This window comes from Labeo rohita, chromosome 7, assembly GCF_022985175.1.
Source record: "Labeo rohita strain BAU-BD-2019 chromosome 7, IGBB_LRoh.1.0, whole genome shotgun sequence".
Lineage (NCBI taxonomy): Eukaryota > Metazoa > Chordata > Actinopteri > Cypriniformes > Cyprinidae > Labeo > Labeo rohita.
The window spans coordinates 40,835,344-40,853,160 of NC_066875.1; the positions used below are offsets into that span (position 1 = coordinate 40,835,344).

The 17,817-nt window shown below is 33.5% G+C and overlaps 3 protein-coding genes across 3 annotated transcripts; all 3 read left to right on the top strand.

Annotated features, from left to right (window-relative positions):
• Positions 1-6: 6 nt before the first annotated feature.
• On the top strand, positions 7-1,894 carry nitr12 (novel immune-type receptor 12). The gene is made up of 6 exons (XM_051114028.1): positions 7-75; positions 172-525; positions 623-1,000; positions 1,085-1,213; positions 1,526-1,566; positions 1,656-1,894. Exons 1-6 carry the CDS (start codon positions 33-35, stop codon positions 1,845-1,847), a joined length of 1,137 nt encoding a protein of 378 aa, XP_050969985.1. The 5' UTR covers positions 7-32; the 3' UTR covers positions 1,848-1,894.
• A 2,759-nt stretch (positions 1,895-4,653) lies between these two features.
• LOC127167787 (uncharacterized) lies at positions 4,654-6,361 on the top strand. The gene is made up of 6 exons (XM_051114030.1): positions 4,654-4,708; positions 4,869-5,216; positions 5,287-5,388; positions 5,502-5,651; positions 5,782-5,816; positions 6,209-6,361. Exons 1-6 carry the CDS (start codon positions 4,666-4,668, stop codon positions 6,278-6,280), a joined length of 750 nt encoding a protein of 249 aa, XP_050969987.1. The 5' UTR covers positions 4,654-4,665; the 3' UTR covers positions 6,281-6,361.
• Positions 6,362-9,517: 3,156 nt separating this feature from the next.
• LOC127168951 (uncharacterized) lies at positions 9,518-11,121 on the top strand. The gene is made up of 5 exons (XM_051116120.1): positions 9,518-9,599; positions 9,762-10,136; positions 10,320-10,355; positions 10,495-10,587; positions 10,675-11,121. Exons 1-5 carry the CDS (start codon positions 9,557-9,559, stop codon positions 10,773-10,775), a joined length of 648 nt encoding a protein of 215 aa, XP_050972077.1. The 5' UTR covers positions 9,518-9,556; the 3' UTR covers positions 10,776-11,121.
• Positions 11,122-17,817: the final 6,696 nt, after the last annotated feature.

The following is a 17,817-nucleotide window of genomic DNA, read 5'->3' on the forward strand; positions in this document are numbered from 1 at the left end:
AGATGTTTCCAAATGCACAGAGGACCTCAACTATGTTTAAACTACTTCTGATATTTTTTCTACTCTTCAGGACAGGTGTGTTTGCTGTGAAAAAGAGATTTGTTCTGCAAAGTTAATTACAATATTTAGAAAACTGCTGTTCTGATGATACTGCTTGCACTTTTTCCTTAGACTTCATCGCATCTGCTGCTGTAATTCAAAAGAAAATCCTGGAGACCTTCACTGCAGGTGAAACTATAACTTTAGAGTGCTTGATACCTCAAAACTATGAAAACTACTATTCCTGGTTCAAACAGTCTCTGGGAGAAGCTCCAACATGCATCCTCAGTCTCTACGCTGACACTTCAACACCAACGTTTTATGGAAACTTCCAGAATGACAAGAGATTTACAGTTTTAAAGCAAGGAGATCTTTTTTCTCTAACCATTAATGATGCAAAGCCATCGGATACTGGAATTTATTACTGTGGTGCCCGTGACTATGACCTTATAACTTTTAGTAGCGGGCTGTTTTTAAACTACAAAGGTAAGAAAACCCAGCAAAGTAGTAATATTGCATGTCCTAAAGAAAAAAGACTGGGCATCTAAATAATGTAATAGTTATGTATTAATTCTAATTTCAGGGGGGGAAACAAGACAACATCACATTAAGCAGTTTTTATCTGCAATGGACTCGGGTACTTTGGTTAATGAGCATGCGTTTAAACCAGGAGACTCTGTGAATATTCACTGTTCAGTTCTCACTGAGAAATATGTGGGAAATCACAGTATCTACTGGTTTAGACATGAATCAGGAGACACACATCCAGGAATCATTTACAAGCATGGAAACATAAATGATCAATGTGAGAAGAGCTCTGAGAAAGATTCACATGTACAGTCCTGTGTCTACAATCTCCCCAAGAAGAACCTCAGTTTAACCGATGCTGGGACTTACTACTGCGCTGTGGCCACGTGTGGGGAGATACTGTTTGGGAATGGAAGTACGCTTGAAATTGGAGGTGAGAAAAATACAGTTGAAATCACATTTTAATTGAAGTTTAAATATTAAGACCCTTTTTTTTCTTAAGACCTTTTTTTATTAGAACCAGTTTCTGAGTCTGCCTGGACTGACTTAAAAGTCCCAGTTTTGATAGCAACAAATATTTTGTGGTTGGTGATCATCGCTATCCTTCTATGTAAAAGAGTACAAAAACGACAAGAAACATTTTCTGGTAAGCCAAGAATATTCACTGATGACTATATTGTATGATAATGTTAATTATTAGAGCATTACTGACAATGATTATGAAGATGAAATTAAATTCACCTGAATTTAAAAAATATTCTATTGTAAAATATGCTTGAGATGACTGAGAAAAGTTTGATAATTTTGGAGCACTTGCTGCAAAATAAACATGTACATATTAATATATCAAAAAGTGTAAATATTAAGATTTTTTACATATTAAATGTCACATTTTAATTTTTAAAATGTATCTTTAAAAACTGATTACTGCAACTGAAAATGTTCATATTCTTTACAGAAACCCAGCCATTGCAAACAACACTTTCTTCTGCTAATGAGGTAATATTCAAACAAACTATATTGCTGCGTTTTTTTTATATTTTATGTTTAGTTTATTTATGTATAGAGTACTTTGGTGCTGGTTTTAGGGTGCAGCAGAGGAGTTAAGCTATGCATCAGTACATTTCCATGGAAGAAACTCAAACCGACACGAGATTGAAAGGAGCTCAAACACACATGTCATATATTCTACTGCTAGATGTTCTAGTATTAAATACAATTCTGTGATATTGTCTGTGATAAGTAATATTGTCCTGTATGTGTTTGTTTGTTATATTTGATGTATCCGGGTGCAGTTATGAGTGCTAATAAAATAATGTCATTGTCTTACCAAAACTTTTTTTTTATTCATAGTGATTCTTTTAACATCCACAGCAAAGCCTACCAGTTACAAACTCTGAATGATACCTCAAAAAATAGAAGATTTTAAATCCATTGGTGGAAAAACATGTTTTTAAATAAGGACTAAGTTGCTAATAGCCTCATTCTTATATTTTCAGCTACTGATTAGTGAACCTAAACTGAAATATTTATATATACAAAATATAATATTTTTTGAGCTGACCTGATACAAAATATATATGAATGTAAAATGGGACAAACTAACAATAAAAATTAATTCATTAATTAGTTAACTAATTTATTAATGACAAATTTAAGCAGATTAAATATCCGTAGTTAAATTTAAATTTAATTATTAAGACTATAAATAATAAATATTTGAAGCAGCTGAAGCTGAATTTCACTGGAGTGTGCAGTTTGTCTATTTAACTCCCCCTGCTGTTGAGAATCAAAATTGCAAAAGTGAAGCAGTTCGTTTCTAACTGCAGTCCAAGAATTGAAATATTTTCAATCCAGCCCCATGTAGGCTGTACTAAATGTCAACTCTGTACTAGAGGTCCTGAGATCGACTAATCCTGAGAAAACCTTTATAACTGATATTGATCAAACCAATAAATGACTGCAGAGGTTTATACATTTACTGACAATAAAGCTTGCATAAACGGATGTTATCCTATTAATAATTAGTGACTCCCTCTCATCACCAACCCAGCAATACAGTAACTCAAACTACAAATGATATAAAGATTATGACCATTATAAACATTTGTGCATGAATGGAGAGCCCCATTGCAACATCTGGGTACTCACATTTGAGTTTATTGAATTTCATCCTCCATACATTCATAATACTAAATTTATATATAGCCTACCATGTCTTTCAATCTTTCGGATTTATTTGCATTTCATATATTTTTGCTACATTTGAAATTGTTTACCTGTTGGCATGCTACAAGCAGGTTTGATGACGCACTAATGTGATGAAAGCTGATTGGCTTAAATGGTTAACTCTGAAAATGATTGGTTGCAATGGACACAACAAATTTTATTTATTTATTTATCAAATTTTTTTTTTTTAAATTAATTTTTTTGAAAGCAAAAAATGTTGCGTCTTTTGAATATCTATTCTGATTTTGAACAACATTTTTGTGAAAACTCAGCCTGACTGAGGTTATAAATGATGCCTTAGACCACATGACAGAAAGATGTGGCTAAAGCGGTCAAGCTGCCTGTAATGTGCACAACGCCCTGACACTCAATCTATAACCCTTTTAAAACTCTTTTATCTTTTTTCCTGTAAAGAAAGGCCTGTTGCATGTGTAGTCTTCTACAGATCAGTTAAGATGACTAAATTATCATACAGAACACTAAGAATTACTCAGTGTGTAGCCTACCGTACATAGTCTAAGATTACAATCAAGAAGATAAGACTACCGCAAACTTAAGTTTTCTTAACTTGCAACTGTACACAGCCCTTTACACATTACTACCATCATACATAAAAAGAGGGTGCTGGCAATGATGATGAAAACCACTAGGGGGCTATAGGGAGGGATGGTAATCTGATCAAGCTACTTAAACTTTAAACTGTAAACATTTTTTATGTAAAAGATTTAATATAGTAAGTGCAAATCAAAATACTGTGGAAAAATAATGAACATTTACTGCATAAGCACTATAAAGTGTATACTTTCATTTAAGCCTTAGAAAGCCTAATGTGCATGCTGGGTTAGGCCTAATGCACATAACTGAATGGGTGTAACATCATATGGGCAGCAGACTCACAACCTGGTCCAGAAGGTAGACAGCAGAAGGCCTTTCACACCTCAAATAGTTAACACTGTTACAGTTATTTCTGTACATTTCAGTATGGAAAATGCATTACAAATACACTGTAAAAAACAATTTGTTGAGTCATCTTAAAATAATTTGTTACCCTGCTGCGTTAAAATTTTAAGTTAACTTGAAATGTCAACTTGAAATGTTAAGTTGTACTAAGTGACAGCTTAGATATTTGAGTTGACTAAACAAAATTTGGTTTGTTAAACTTGAAAGTTGGGCAAGCTGCCTTAAAATTTTAAGTTGAATCAACTTAAGCGTACTACAACTTAACATTTCAAGTTGACTAAACTTTTTGAGTTGACTGAACTTTTTTGACTGAAAATTATTTTAAGTTGACTTTTAAGTTTTTAAAGCGTGTAAGATGAAAACATAAGAGAAGCCAAGGCAAATACAGTAGATATCCACATAAATAACTATATCATAAAAAAGAAACACCTAGCCCCCTTCCAAACGTACAATAATAGCCTACTAGACATTTAAATAAAGTATCTCTATTTCACCTCACCATTTATGAATATTGTACATGTATTCATACAATGTCACAATTATACATGCAGAGGTATTTATTCACAAGAACACATGTATACATTTAGGTGTACTATTCAAGATACTTTAAGATATCACATTAAGTTATTAATTAATACGTTCCTATTTGCTATCTAATTTATTCAGAAAATAGCTAACATTTTCAGAGCACTGAAAAATAAATAAATAAATAAAAATTATTATTATTATTAATATTATTGTTAATATTAATAATAATATTATTATTATATTTCTTGTATCACAACAAGTCTGACTGGCCTTTTCATTGGTAGGTCTACCATAGTTCCTGTTGCAAAAGCCACTCCTCCTCCATAAATATTTGATATCACATTTATTTCCTCTTCAGTTTTGTTTTGACTCAGTGCAGAAATGTTACATATTTCAGCTGCAGCTTCATTGCTCTTTGGGACAGGTAAGAATTATTTCTACTCTGAACTACAATACTATGATAAGAGATACATAATACATTTAAAATTTGGTGTTACTGAAATGGGGAGACACATATTTTAATTGTCAATTTTTTAATCATTTGGGGTGTGCTATAGTTTTACTTTTTTTTTCATGGCTTTTAGGTTTTCTCCAAGTTGTGTTTTCGATAACAAATATGCAGGCTCATCCAGGACAAAGTGTTAGTATGTGGTGTCCACACAATATTCATGTTTCTGGAAATCTGTACTGGTTCAAACAAACAGACAGTGCTGTGCCCATTACTATTCTGCGTATATCATTCACAGAAAGTCAGAAGGTAGACAAAAAATATTTAAATGACTTTACAAGAGACAATCTAGTCACACATCACTTTAACAAAAGCACCAACCTAACAATTAAGAATGTGAGCATTTCTGATTCTGGCTTCTACTTTTGTGGAACGGCGGGAGATCAGATGGAATTTGGTCACGGAACCAGGCTTGAAGTGAAAGGTAATATTTTCAACCCTGTCTGACTATACTGTCATGTTCATAGCTTTATGCTTTTTTTTTGTCTCCCTAGTAAATGGCACAATGGTAAATGACTCATACTGGTCAACTGTTTTAAAACATTTAGAAAAGAATGTCACATCAGAGAAAAATGGCACAAAAACCTCAGAAAAGGGTATGTTTGTTATATTGTTTATTTATAAGTTCACATCTAAAATATACTACATATACTGTGTTCTTTGTGGCGTTAATTAAAACGTTTCATTGAAATTGTTTACATTTTTACAGATCATGAGAAATCACCCATGTCTACTGAGGAGTGTTCTAGAAACGTCTATTTCATACTGACCCTCCTATTCGGTGGAATAATTTTTTGTACATATGTTATTCCTTTCATTTTGGCGATCATCAAAAAAAGAAGACAGAAGCATAAAAAAGGTAAATTCTTTGCACATGGTCAAACAGGTCAAGTTAATTACAAATGCAAAATGAATATTTAAAAAAAAAAGGCTTTGGTAAACATTTTAATTTCCTCACTACTGATAATCTTTTTTCTGCTCTGTACCAGTCATTGAATGTCAAGCACAACAGCAGGATAACAAGGTAAACTCCACAGACTTTTGATTATTTTCCGAATCGCAACATTAGAAATAAAAACAAGCAAAACTTTGTGTCTTTGTTTTGTTGCTTACTAAAATCACTGTTATTGAGTGGAATACAAAAAGTTTTTGTTGTTTGTTCTTATTTTTATAATTAACAAAATTAAATTAATTATAAATATGTCTGTTGGGTAGACAAGATTTTGCATTTGCTGTTATGTATTTGTTGATAATACATTGAAAATCATATGGGTTTTGCTTTTTATTTATTTATTTGTTTGTTTGTTTGTTTTAACGTGTTGTGCATTAAAAGCATTAGAAAATAAATCTTTCAATGACCTCTGATGTGATGGCCTGCATCCGAATACTGACAGACATATTACTGCTTTTTTGCAGGAAAATGATTCAGTAGAATATGCTGCTGTGTATTTCTCAAACAAGAGACCAAAAAAAGCAGGAAGACATTGAGGATGCAATTGTTGTGTATACTGAAACTACATGAAATGTAAAACTTACTCAAGCTTATTATTTGTTCATAAATGGTTTATTTTTAACACCTGAATAATTGAACTGTTTTACTGTTTTAAATGTCATTACTAAGGTGATCCAGTGTTTTTTTGTCTGTCTGTCTGTCTGTCTCTCTTTCTCTCTTAACTAATTAAATGTAGTAAAATTTGGTTGCAATTTATTTCTCCCGATATTAATCTAATCTGACTCCATTTCACAGGCCTTATAGGTAGAGATAATACAGTTATTATATTAGGTGGGCGGCTTGTTCTTTTATTAAACAAACTAAATGGTGGTTATGTTATTCATCTCATTTCTGTCTCTACGTGGTCGCGCGTCTACAATTTCTCCTTCGCGAAAACGCGGACAGGATCGCGGAGTCCATTCATAAAAACAGATTTACTCTATAGCATTGAATGCCACAGAATTCATCCATTTTTAGATGAATAAATCAAAATTGGTTCTGTCACTTAATTCGAATCGCGATATGGACTGCATGAACTTCATCTGCAGAGCTGTTGTGAGGCCCTTTCTCAAAAGGCAGGGGCTATGAGTGATATCATTTCCTATACAGACCCTGACAGGAAAAAACTGTTCAGTGTAGAATGAGACATGCTGAGGGGAACTTAAGCGGACCAAATTACAAAGCTGTAAATACACATTAAAAATAGTTCTATTATTACAATAGTTATAATCATATCAATATAATTATGCACACATTTGTTCATAATTTTGTACTGTATGAGACATATAGCTAATGATCATCATGAATATTTATATTACTCATGAGAATTTATTAGCAGACAAATTATATTAAAACCAATTTAAATCTAATTAAATGATGCTCTATTAAAAAAAAAAAAAAAAGCAAAAAGGTTTTTTTTAAAGTCTGTGTGCCTATGTGTGTACCTATTTACACAGTTTGACTGTTTCCACCTGCCAGACTGACCCTCACAGCTCATCTCCCACAGCCCTTACTGCAACCACACAAACACCATCACACTACATGCCTTTCACACGTCTTTTCACAACCACAGACAAAATACCCCTTGTTTTTAAGTGAGATGACAAGTCACAGATGACAGTAATAATGATAATAATAATAATAATGAAAATATATTATATTTGATTTACTCAAGTGCTGTTATGAGTGCTAATAAAAAGAATGCCATTGTCTTACCAAAACGTTTGTCTTACTTATTTATATTAATTTAATTAACCTTCAGAACAAGCCTATCAGTTATAAACTGATAATTTTATTTTTTCACTAAAATATTTCTTATATTATTTATCAGTGAAGCAAAACTGATCTATTGCAATGCATGCAACAATACAATATTTGTATGATTAAAGATGATGATGATACATGGGGCAACTTTTTGAGCAATGTTGCTTGGCCACTTTTCCATAGCCAGAATTGGCAACAATACTTTAGATCGGTCGTGGGCCCTGTATCTCTGGTTGACCTTTGATAGCAACATTGTCCAAAGTTGCCTGGCAAAAAAGTTGCCCCGTGTATTATCACCTTAAGAGGAATAACATAAAACAGAAGCTAAACATCATCTGTGTTTACTCCTAATAAAAAGAAATCTGACTTTTTAAATCATGAGCACACTTCCAAGCTTTTTTTTTTTTTTTTTTGAGCCAATCACCTGAACCTAAATAAGCTATATATGCATGCACGTTAAAACAAAATAATAATAATAATTTAGGCAGCTTAAGTTATCAGTTAAATTAATGTTTAATTATTAAGACTATAACACACAATAAGCCTATCTGAAGCAGCTGAAACAGAATTTCACTGAAGTGTGTAGTTTGGCTATTTAACTCCCCCTGGTGTTGAGAATCCAAACTGCAAAGGTGAAGCAGTTTTTCTCAAAACATGGTTCAAGAGCTGCAATGTTTTCAATCCAGCGTCATGTATACTAAATGTCAAGTTTGTTCTAGAGGTCCTTAGATTGACTAGGCATGAGAATATACTCTTTGGTGAACCTGAAACTGGTTACTGACAATTGGAGGTCGGTTAATGGTCAGATTACGACCATTATAAACATTTGTATATGAATGGAGAGCCCCATTCCCTCTAACATCTACTCACATTTGCGTAAATTAGCTTCAGTCTTCATTCCGTCGTTACTAAAAATGTATAGGCTTATATAACCTGTTGTTCAGTCTTTCAGATAGTTCATTAATTTGCATTTCATACATTTTGGACAAATTTGAAATTGTTAAATTTGTTTTTTGCAGTGCCACAAGCAGGTTTGGTGACGCACTCTTGTGACACTGAAAGCTGATTGACTTAAATGAGTAACCCCGACATTGAGTGGTTTTATATAGGCTATGGACAATACGAATTCATTAGCCTAGGCCTTTTGTCGGCCTAAATTTTTAGCGGAAGCAAACGAGGTTGCGTCATTTTAATATCGATTCTGATTGGTCAGTTCTGAAAGAAGCCTTTACGCTCTCAGCCACAAAAGAAAAATTAAAATACACGTATCCACCTTATTTTTCCCATAAGAGTGGGTGCAGCCATTTGTACATTTTTTGTGTCTGGCTTCCGGTCTCAGCTATTTTAGCTGCACAAAAAGCTTGTTTTGCTGCTTGATATTGCAAACTGGTGTGTCTTACCATTTTGTTTTAATGTATTATCTTAATTATGAACACACTGGTTTGTAGTGCAAACTGTTTTACCATTTACTGCACTTCGAAATTCTTCTCGTTATTTCCCTACGGCAGATTATGAACCGGATGTCTAACACATTACCAGAAAACAGCTTACTTCCACACTGAAAAATAAGGTGGATAGGCTTTTGTTTAGCTTTATTGTTACATTCCTTTTAAACTACATTTTGGAGGAAGCTTAACCTGACTCTGAGGTTATAGATTATAAAGCCAGAGTATAAAATAAAATTATAAATTTCACAGTAACCTGAATTAATGCATATGTGCACACATAGATGTACTTTATTATTTTTAAACCTCTTATTTTTGTTGAATCTTTTGTTGTGCCTTTTGTTACGCCACAAATAACCAACAAAATGTAGGGTACGTATTTTACATAAACTTTATACTCTTTAGACCACATGACAGGAAGATGTGGCTAATGTGGTCAAGTTGCATGTAATGTGCACAAAGCCTCCAACCCAACACCCAATCTATAAGCCTTTCAAGATCTGATCTTTTGTTCCTGTGAAGAAAGGCCTGCTGCATGTGTATGTCTTCTACAGACCAGTTAAGATGAGTAAATTATCATACATCACATGCATTATACTTAACCTGTGTGAGTATGAATTTAAGATTTTACTTTAATCTTTTGGCAAATTAAGAACTTTCTGACAGTTCATAAAAATGCTATGGCAGAATTACTCAGTGTGTACTGTACATAGTCTATAAGGATTGAGATGCTAAAAATGATATTTAATTTTCAATTTTAATTGTTTAGGTGCATTTGCTGTGGGCGTTTCATTTCATATATCTCAAACAGAGTCAGCAGTGAGAGTTAAGCCTGGACACTCTACAATTCTTCAGTGCCTCACACCAGACGATGGGCACTTTAAAGTCTTCTGGTCAAAATTTCAAAACAGCTCTCCTCCAGCCTTTGTGGCTTTGGCCGAATCATACAAAACTGACATAATGATTGGAGAAAATTTTCAGAATCCTTCAAAGTATAGATTAACATGGAATCAGCTCAGCTTAAATCTCTCAGTACTGAACATCGAGCAAACTGACATCGCTCTGTACTACTGTGGGATGATTATTTTTAATAGGATGTTTTTTGGAAATGGAACAAGACTGATGTTTGAAGGGCATTTTAATGGTAAGCAGTAAATAATCAAAATAAGAAACATTCAAATGTGAAGGACAATTTACCCATCAAGTACTTCAACACATATATGCAAATGTAAAGTTAAATAGTTCCAAATAGCCTTAGTGAAAAAGCCTTTCAGATGATGATGTCTATAATGATTATTATTTATTAAAATATTTGTTTTGTTTACAGAAACAGTTCTAGTTAAAGAAAAAGAAGACAATTGGAGTAAGTCCATTTCAATCTTTATAGTCTTCAATAAATACATTAGATAAAGTCTCAAACCCTTTTTTTTTTGCTTCAACAAAAAGTCGGAATAATTTTAAATAGTTGTGTCACCATAATTTATATTTTTTTCTTGTGGTAGGGGAACAGTTATTTGTCTTTGTTCTGCCCACACTGGTGCCAATCACTGTGGTGTCAATGCTTCTGAACATCATCCTGTATCTACAAAAAACAGGTAACCTTTAGGTAGGACATTTCAGCCTGCTAGATTTTTTATTATAGACTATTTTTTATTAAAATCTTATTTTTGTCACTTTTTCAGATACGTCAAAGAGCCAAGGTCATAAACTAGGTAAAATACAAATGTTTGTTTTAAAAGATGTGGAGACTAAGGTTGTATACACAGCTGTAAAAGATTATTGATTTTGTACTGAATATTTGATAGCTGTCATAATATTGTTTTTTTTGTTTGTTTGTTTTTTTTGTTTTTTAGAATTCTATCCTTTACTCTGATTTAAGTGTGTTCTATTTTTTCTTTCCTTTTTTTTATTTTATTAGATCACATATAATATCAGATTTTGAATGTCAGTTCTTTGTAAGATTACAAAAGTCTGAAATTTGTAATGTTCCAAGTTATATGTATTCACATTTTTGTTAACCTGTATATTGTTGTGCACTGATAGGGAAGTGTGCTAACTGTTATAAACTTTTTTTTTACATGGACTCTAAATATCAATACACAAAAAATGACTTTTGCTGGCTGGACAAATAAACATGGCATTTTGGTTACACTGAATCTTTGCATGTTCCGTCTCTTTCCTTAACTGCCTTTGAAACATTTGGTAGCATCACCAAAAGCATAAAGAGTACGAGACCGCATGTTGCTACAGGAAAAAAAACTTCTTGTATTGCAAGTGGTCTGTGAAAATGTGATTACAGCTCAAGCCCAGCTTAAATTAATTAAATTAATTAATTAATTAATTGAGTATTGTAATGGACTTTTGCATCGGAGGAACCTTTTCGTAGTTCCTAGAACTATTGGTGAAAATAGGCCTACGTGCTTTTTGGCGTCTTCGCACTGGAACTAATTTAGCTCCTTCAGAGTTGGTTCTTTTTAAAGGGGTCTAAAGACCCGGCCTTTTTAAAGGAGTCCTATTATGCTCTTTTTCAAAGTCTTGATTTTGTTTTGGGGGTGTACTAGAACATGTTCTCATGCTTGGTGGTTCAAAAAAGCATTTTTTTTAATTTACATTATTACAATACCTTTCTCCCAGCCCGGCACAAATAGCTCAATTAGTTCTGGGTTTAATAAAGGCCAGCCTTTCGAAAAAAGGAAATGTGTGATGATTGGTTACACTCATAAAAATGATTCTTCAACACTGTTCAGATTATTTAAAAAAATCCTTTTCATTTAACACCATTGTGTTAGGTTTCCCATTTATACAATTGCATTGTGTTAAACTGCTTGAAACAGTTGCGTTTTGGTACAACTCAATATTTTCATTTTGAAAGAACATGTTTCAGTTAAATAGGCCCCTTCCCATCATGCTTTGCATGCTTTGTACAAAGAGAGTAAATGATGAAATAAAATGTTATTTTATGCATTTTTTAAGTAAGATTATACAATTGGGAGACTTGTTAATGTTTAATGTTCTTTAATGTTTGTATTTAAAACAGTTTATGGAGAGTTAATGTTTTGGGGGGTTACCACTGTGGTAAAGTGTAGAGCATGAGCTTGGGTTGAGGACCTGCTAACATGAGCTAAAGTTGTTTTAATAATAAAATAAACAACTACTTTGGGTATACCATGGAAAGCCATCTTATGGTAAATGCCTGAAGTTAAGTACATCGAATGTATAATTTTTTGAGTGTAGAAGGATTTCTGCCTAGTTATTTGTTTTCCAGTTAAATGTTTTAGATTGAGCATAAAATAATGACTTCATAAATGTATGAGTTTCATTTAAACTATATTTGATCAAATTGAGTTAGCCCAACTCAATTACATTTCATTGCATGAATTTAATTGTTATGAGTTTGGGTTACACATATTTATTGGATGGAAATCCTGCCCTTAATTAAATTGAGTTCATCCAATTAATTCTTTTTTTGAGTGTAGCTGTCCCAGTGCATTGCGATTGGCGAACAGCTTAGACAGTGTTTCAGTACTGCCAGTACCCCTGTCAAAGCAGTTAGCACAAGCTAGATTAATAGTGAATCTTACCTTTTAAATATTGATATTTTTCTTATAAAAAAAAAACGCATCGGAGCCGCGTGAGGCACTTTTTATTATGGATGGATGCACTTTATTAGACTTTATTAGACTCCAATTGCATTCTTCTGAAAGAAGGAAATCATAAACACCTAGGATGCATGGGTGAGTAAATAATACGCTACAGTAGTGTTGAGTCCCATTCTCAGACTGCCAGATTGCAGATACATATTATCGTGCTTATTTATTTAATTATTTTACATACTCAGTTTCATTGCCTGAAACCAGCTCAAGCATATGGCTAAAAGCAGCCTAACATTATCAAAAGCATCATCACTGATCTATTCTAGTGCACATTTATGCATTTTAAAAAACACTCGCCTTATAAGTGAAGCTATCTACACTGTATGATGAAATCTCTTACCACACACTGTACACGGCGCGTTACGGCTCCGACGCGGCAACTGGAGTAGATCGCGGCTTTGGTATGTGTTTCGACCCCCTACACTGTACACGTCTGCGGCGCTTTACAGCTCTGAAGCGGCCACTCCGCTGCGCTCCGGTTCGTTGAAGCGGCTCTCCGCGCTGCATCGCTAAAGTTTGGCTAATCCCCCAAATCCTCAAAGTATATAACACTGCAGACCGGAGACCTCCAAAATGGGGCAGGAACTCCAAAAGTGGGCAGAACCTCCAAAATGGGGCGGGGTCTCGTCGCGCGAAGACCTTCCCCATTGGCTCTGGCTTGTTGTTATTGATTTACATTTCAAAACTAATCTTTACAAAATAAACAGTTTGTAGTTGATCTCAAATAAAATTAACCATGCTATATAAATAAATATGCTCAGTGAGAGCCGAGCCGCAAAGCTCGTGGCCAGTGGTTAATGATATAAACGGGAATCACCCACGAGCTCTGCCGCGAGCTGTCCCAGTGAAGTGCAGGGGAAAGGTTTTACTCTATCGCTTTGTTTTAAGCAACGGGGTCGTCCCGGTTCTTGAAATTCACAGGGTAGGAAGGGGTAGTGACGCTGGATGTAACTAAAAAGGTCAAATTTTTCGGTGAGGTCCGGTTGGGGAGTTAGAAAACGTCATATCAGTCAGTTCCACTGGTTAAGGTTAGGGTAGGTTTAGGGGCATTTGTGTAGCATAGTGTAGATAATCAATACTGCGATTGACACAACCAGTAAAATCTTTAAAATTGCGCTGCCCCACAGGCGGAATTTATTTTAATGATATTCTAATGGACCGCCTTGTGACATCATTGCATGCGAAAAACAAACGCTGTAGTCCAAAGGAGCCGTTCGTTGTGGAAAACCCAATTGGGCTTCTTTTGATCGGCTTGAGAATAACGCATTGGGCGGGTAGACAAAATTTGGGCTGCTTTAAAACAATTAAGCCGCCCAATCAGAATTTGCTGATTATAATTGGAACTTAGTGAGATCGCGATGAAAGGTGTGTGAACGATTTTATAGATTATTAAGAGGGTCTGCAAATCGGATACTGATTTAATACAACAGTTCAATAAACAAGAAGTTAAGTGACTTACATTGTCTGACTAAAACAATATTGTCTGATTTTGCCAATGGAAATAGTCTTAAAGTCCCAGCTGAGCCACTGTAAATCTCCAAGTAAACACGAGTTTTGTTTATGAATGACCGTGCGCTTTTAAACGAATCTGAGTCAATGATTCAATTTCTCATTTAGTAAAAACAGTCACCTACTCAATGAATCAGCAGTTCAAACGAATTAATTGAATGAATGATTCAGTGATAAACTCAGTCACTTGCCGTAACCTACACTGTAAAAAAATTTGTTGAGTCAACTTAAAATTTTAAGTTCATTCAACTAAAAAAAGTTTATTCAACTTGAAATGTTAAATTACGGGTTACTTACCCATCTGTTAAGTTTAGCAAACACAAATATCTAAGTTGTTACTTAGTACAACTTAACATTTCAAGTTGACTAAACTTATTTAAGTTGACTGAACTTAAAATTTTAAGGCAGCAGGGTAACAAATTATTTTAAGATGACTCAAATTGTTTTTTTTTTTTGTTTGTTTGTTTGTTTGTTTTTTTTGCAGTGTACTGGCAGTTTAAAGTATCATTTCAGTTATTTAAATCATTTTAATCTATCAGTCCATATTTGTTTTTCAATGTTAAAACATTAATCTCACATTGTTATGAGTTGTTGTGAGTTCATGTTTTTCCGTGCCAACTTTGTTCATATTGATTTCTTTTGATTGGTAACTTCGAATTCTACTTGTTGTTGAAAAATGACATTTAGTAAAGTAATGGAATTACAAAGATTAAAATAGGGTTGTGAACGATTAATCGCGATTAATTGCATACAAAATAAAAGTTTGAGTTTGCCTAATATATGTGTGTGTACTGTGTATAATTATTATGTATATATAAATACAAACACATTCATGTATATATTTAAGAAATATTTACAAGCATATGTATTTATTATAATTTTTATATAATTTATATTATATATAAATAAAATCATTTTGTATATGAATAACATATTTCTCATATATATACACATTAATTTGTGTGTATTTATATAAACATAATAATTGCACACAGTACACACACATATATTAGGCAAACTTAAACTTTTATTTTGTATGCAATTAATCGCGATTAATCATTCACAGCCCTAGATTAAAATGCGCCTCTAAGTCACTAAATCACCCAGAACAATATTACACAGTGCACAGGGCCAAGAAATAGCGACGGCCCTGGGCCTATACATTGTTTCCCCCCCCCCTCTCTTAACGTAATGGTGTACATAAACTTTCCGTCCAAAGTGCTGACCGTACCTTTACTTTCACACCCTGTGCTGCATCACAACCACAAACACTCTATATTCAGAAATGCTTTTCACACCTCCCTTCATTTGGGGTGGTAACATTGAATTGCAGAGCGATGACAACTGTTACCATTATTTCTGCAGTTGTTAAAAAAGGTACCCATTTCTTGGTAAGAGCCTGCACAGAAACAGTTTGAGACTCAAAAGGTCACATAGTAGTAATGAACCTAAAAATAAACTCTTGATTTTTCCCCCGCTGTTGAAATTCACTTTTTTATTTGGACTTTATACTGCTATTTTTCATTGCTATTGTATAAATATCTTATTTATCACAGGAATTGCCATTGATTAGTTATTTTTGTTAATCTCATAACACTTTTACATTTGATGGGCAGAAAGGAGTTCTATACTTTCCCAAGGTCTTTAATCTCACAACATTGCTTATTTTTAACATCCCTCAAACTATATGGTTTAAAACAGTAGTGCTCTGTCTCCACCAAATGTGTACAGTAGCTGGCATCAGTAGTCACTACGGTCACTGATGAGTTGGACATTCAATTAAAGAAAATTACTTCTGAATCAAATTTAATTGTTAAAATTAAGGACTAAAAGGAAAACAAAATAGGCCTACTGGAATATGCTGATGTGAGCACTCTCAAAAAAACTTCCAATATAATCATGAAGCTGCACTTTGTTGTTTATGATGATAATTCACCAGTCACCATGACTTATCTGAACACTTCTGACTGGACATTATACAGTGTATAATTGGTTATAATAGTAAACACTGTAAAAATGCATAACCATATGTATGATGCAACATAAGCTGATCTAACATAAATGTTGCAGTCTGCACTTGTCATTTTTACTTTACAACTGTAATAGATTTAGTTCAGTTGAGGGGTTGCATTTTTGTTCAGTTTGGTGGACTATTTGCCTCTAGTTCCTGTTAATGTCCTGTTAAGTTGATGCCTTACACAAGCTCTATACTGTAAAAAACTATTTGTTGAGTCAACTTAAAATAATTTGTAACCTGGCTGCCTTAAAATTTTAAGTTCACTCAATTCAAATTCAATTCAATTCAAAAAGTTTATTCAACTTGAAATGTTAAATTATACTAAGTGACAACTTAGATATTTGAGTTGAATCAACTTAAGATTTCAAGGCAGCTGGGTTACCCATCTGTTAAGTTTAGCAAACGCAAATATCTAAGTTGTTACTTAGTACAACTTAACATTTCAAGTTGAATAAACTTATTTTAGTTGACTGAACTTAAAATTTTAAGGCAACAAGGTAACAAATTATTTTAGGCTGACTTTGAAATTGTGTTTTTTAGTTTTTACCTATGCTGGTGTGAATTAAAAACAACCATCTTTGAGGCTGTTTTTTTTTTTTCTTCAAAAGCCAGCCCAATGAATGAGCATTTAAAAGAAGGCAGGACAGGAAGATGAGATCAAAGCTGTCACATTTCAGTTCTGACAAAGGCGTGTAAATGCACAGCACCTCAAACATGACTCGATTATTATACTTTTTATGTTTTGTTCTTAAACAGTGTAAGTACATGTGTTTTTTTATTAACCTGTTAATTCTTTTGAATATACTTTTGTACATGTATGAACAGTTTAAAAAAGAAAATTAAAAGACTCGTTCTAAAGTTGACTGGAACAAGCTGTTACCATTGCAAACACTGAAAGTTGATTTAAATTTATTTCAGGTGCATTTGCTGTGTTATTCCATGTGTCTCAACCAGAGTCAGCAGTGAGAGTTCAGCCTGGAAACTCTACAACTCTTCAGTGCTTCACACCAGATGATGGGCACTTTAAAGTGTTCTGGTTAAGATTTCAAAACAGCTCTGCTCCAGTCTTTGTGGCTTCAGCTCAATCTCAAAAAACTGACATAAATATTAGAGACGAATTTCAGGATTCTGCAAAGTACAGATTAACATGGAACCAGACCAGCTTTAGCCTATCAGTACTCAACACTGGTCAAACAGACATCGCTGTGTACTATTGTGGGATTAATCTTTATAATAAGATGTCTTTTGGAAATGGAACAAGACTTATGTTTGAAGAGCGTTTTAATGGTGAGCAATAAAATCAGGATACCCAGCACATGTGCTTTATGTTATGCAACCTAAATGTCAGAATGCAAATAGCCTTAGTCTCATGATTTTGTAACTTCAAATATTGCATTATACACTGTGACTTATTTTAATATGAAATTACTTGCTTTGTTTATAGGAAAGGAAGTAATTAAAGAAAAGGAAGACAGCTACAGTAGGTCCACTTTGATATTCATGAGAAGATAACTAAGATAGTGCTGTCAAACGATTAATTGTGATTAATCGCATCCAAAATAAACATTTTTGTGTACATAATATATGTGTGTGTACTGTGTATATTTATTATGTGTAAATAAATACACACATGCATGTGTATGTTT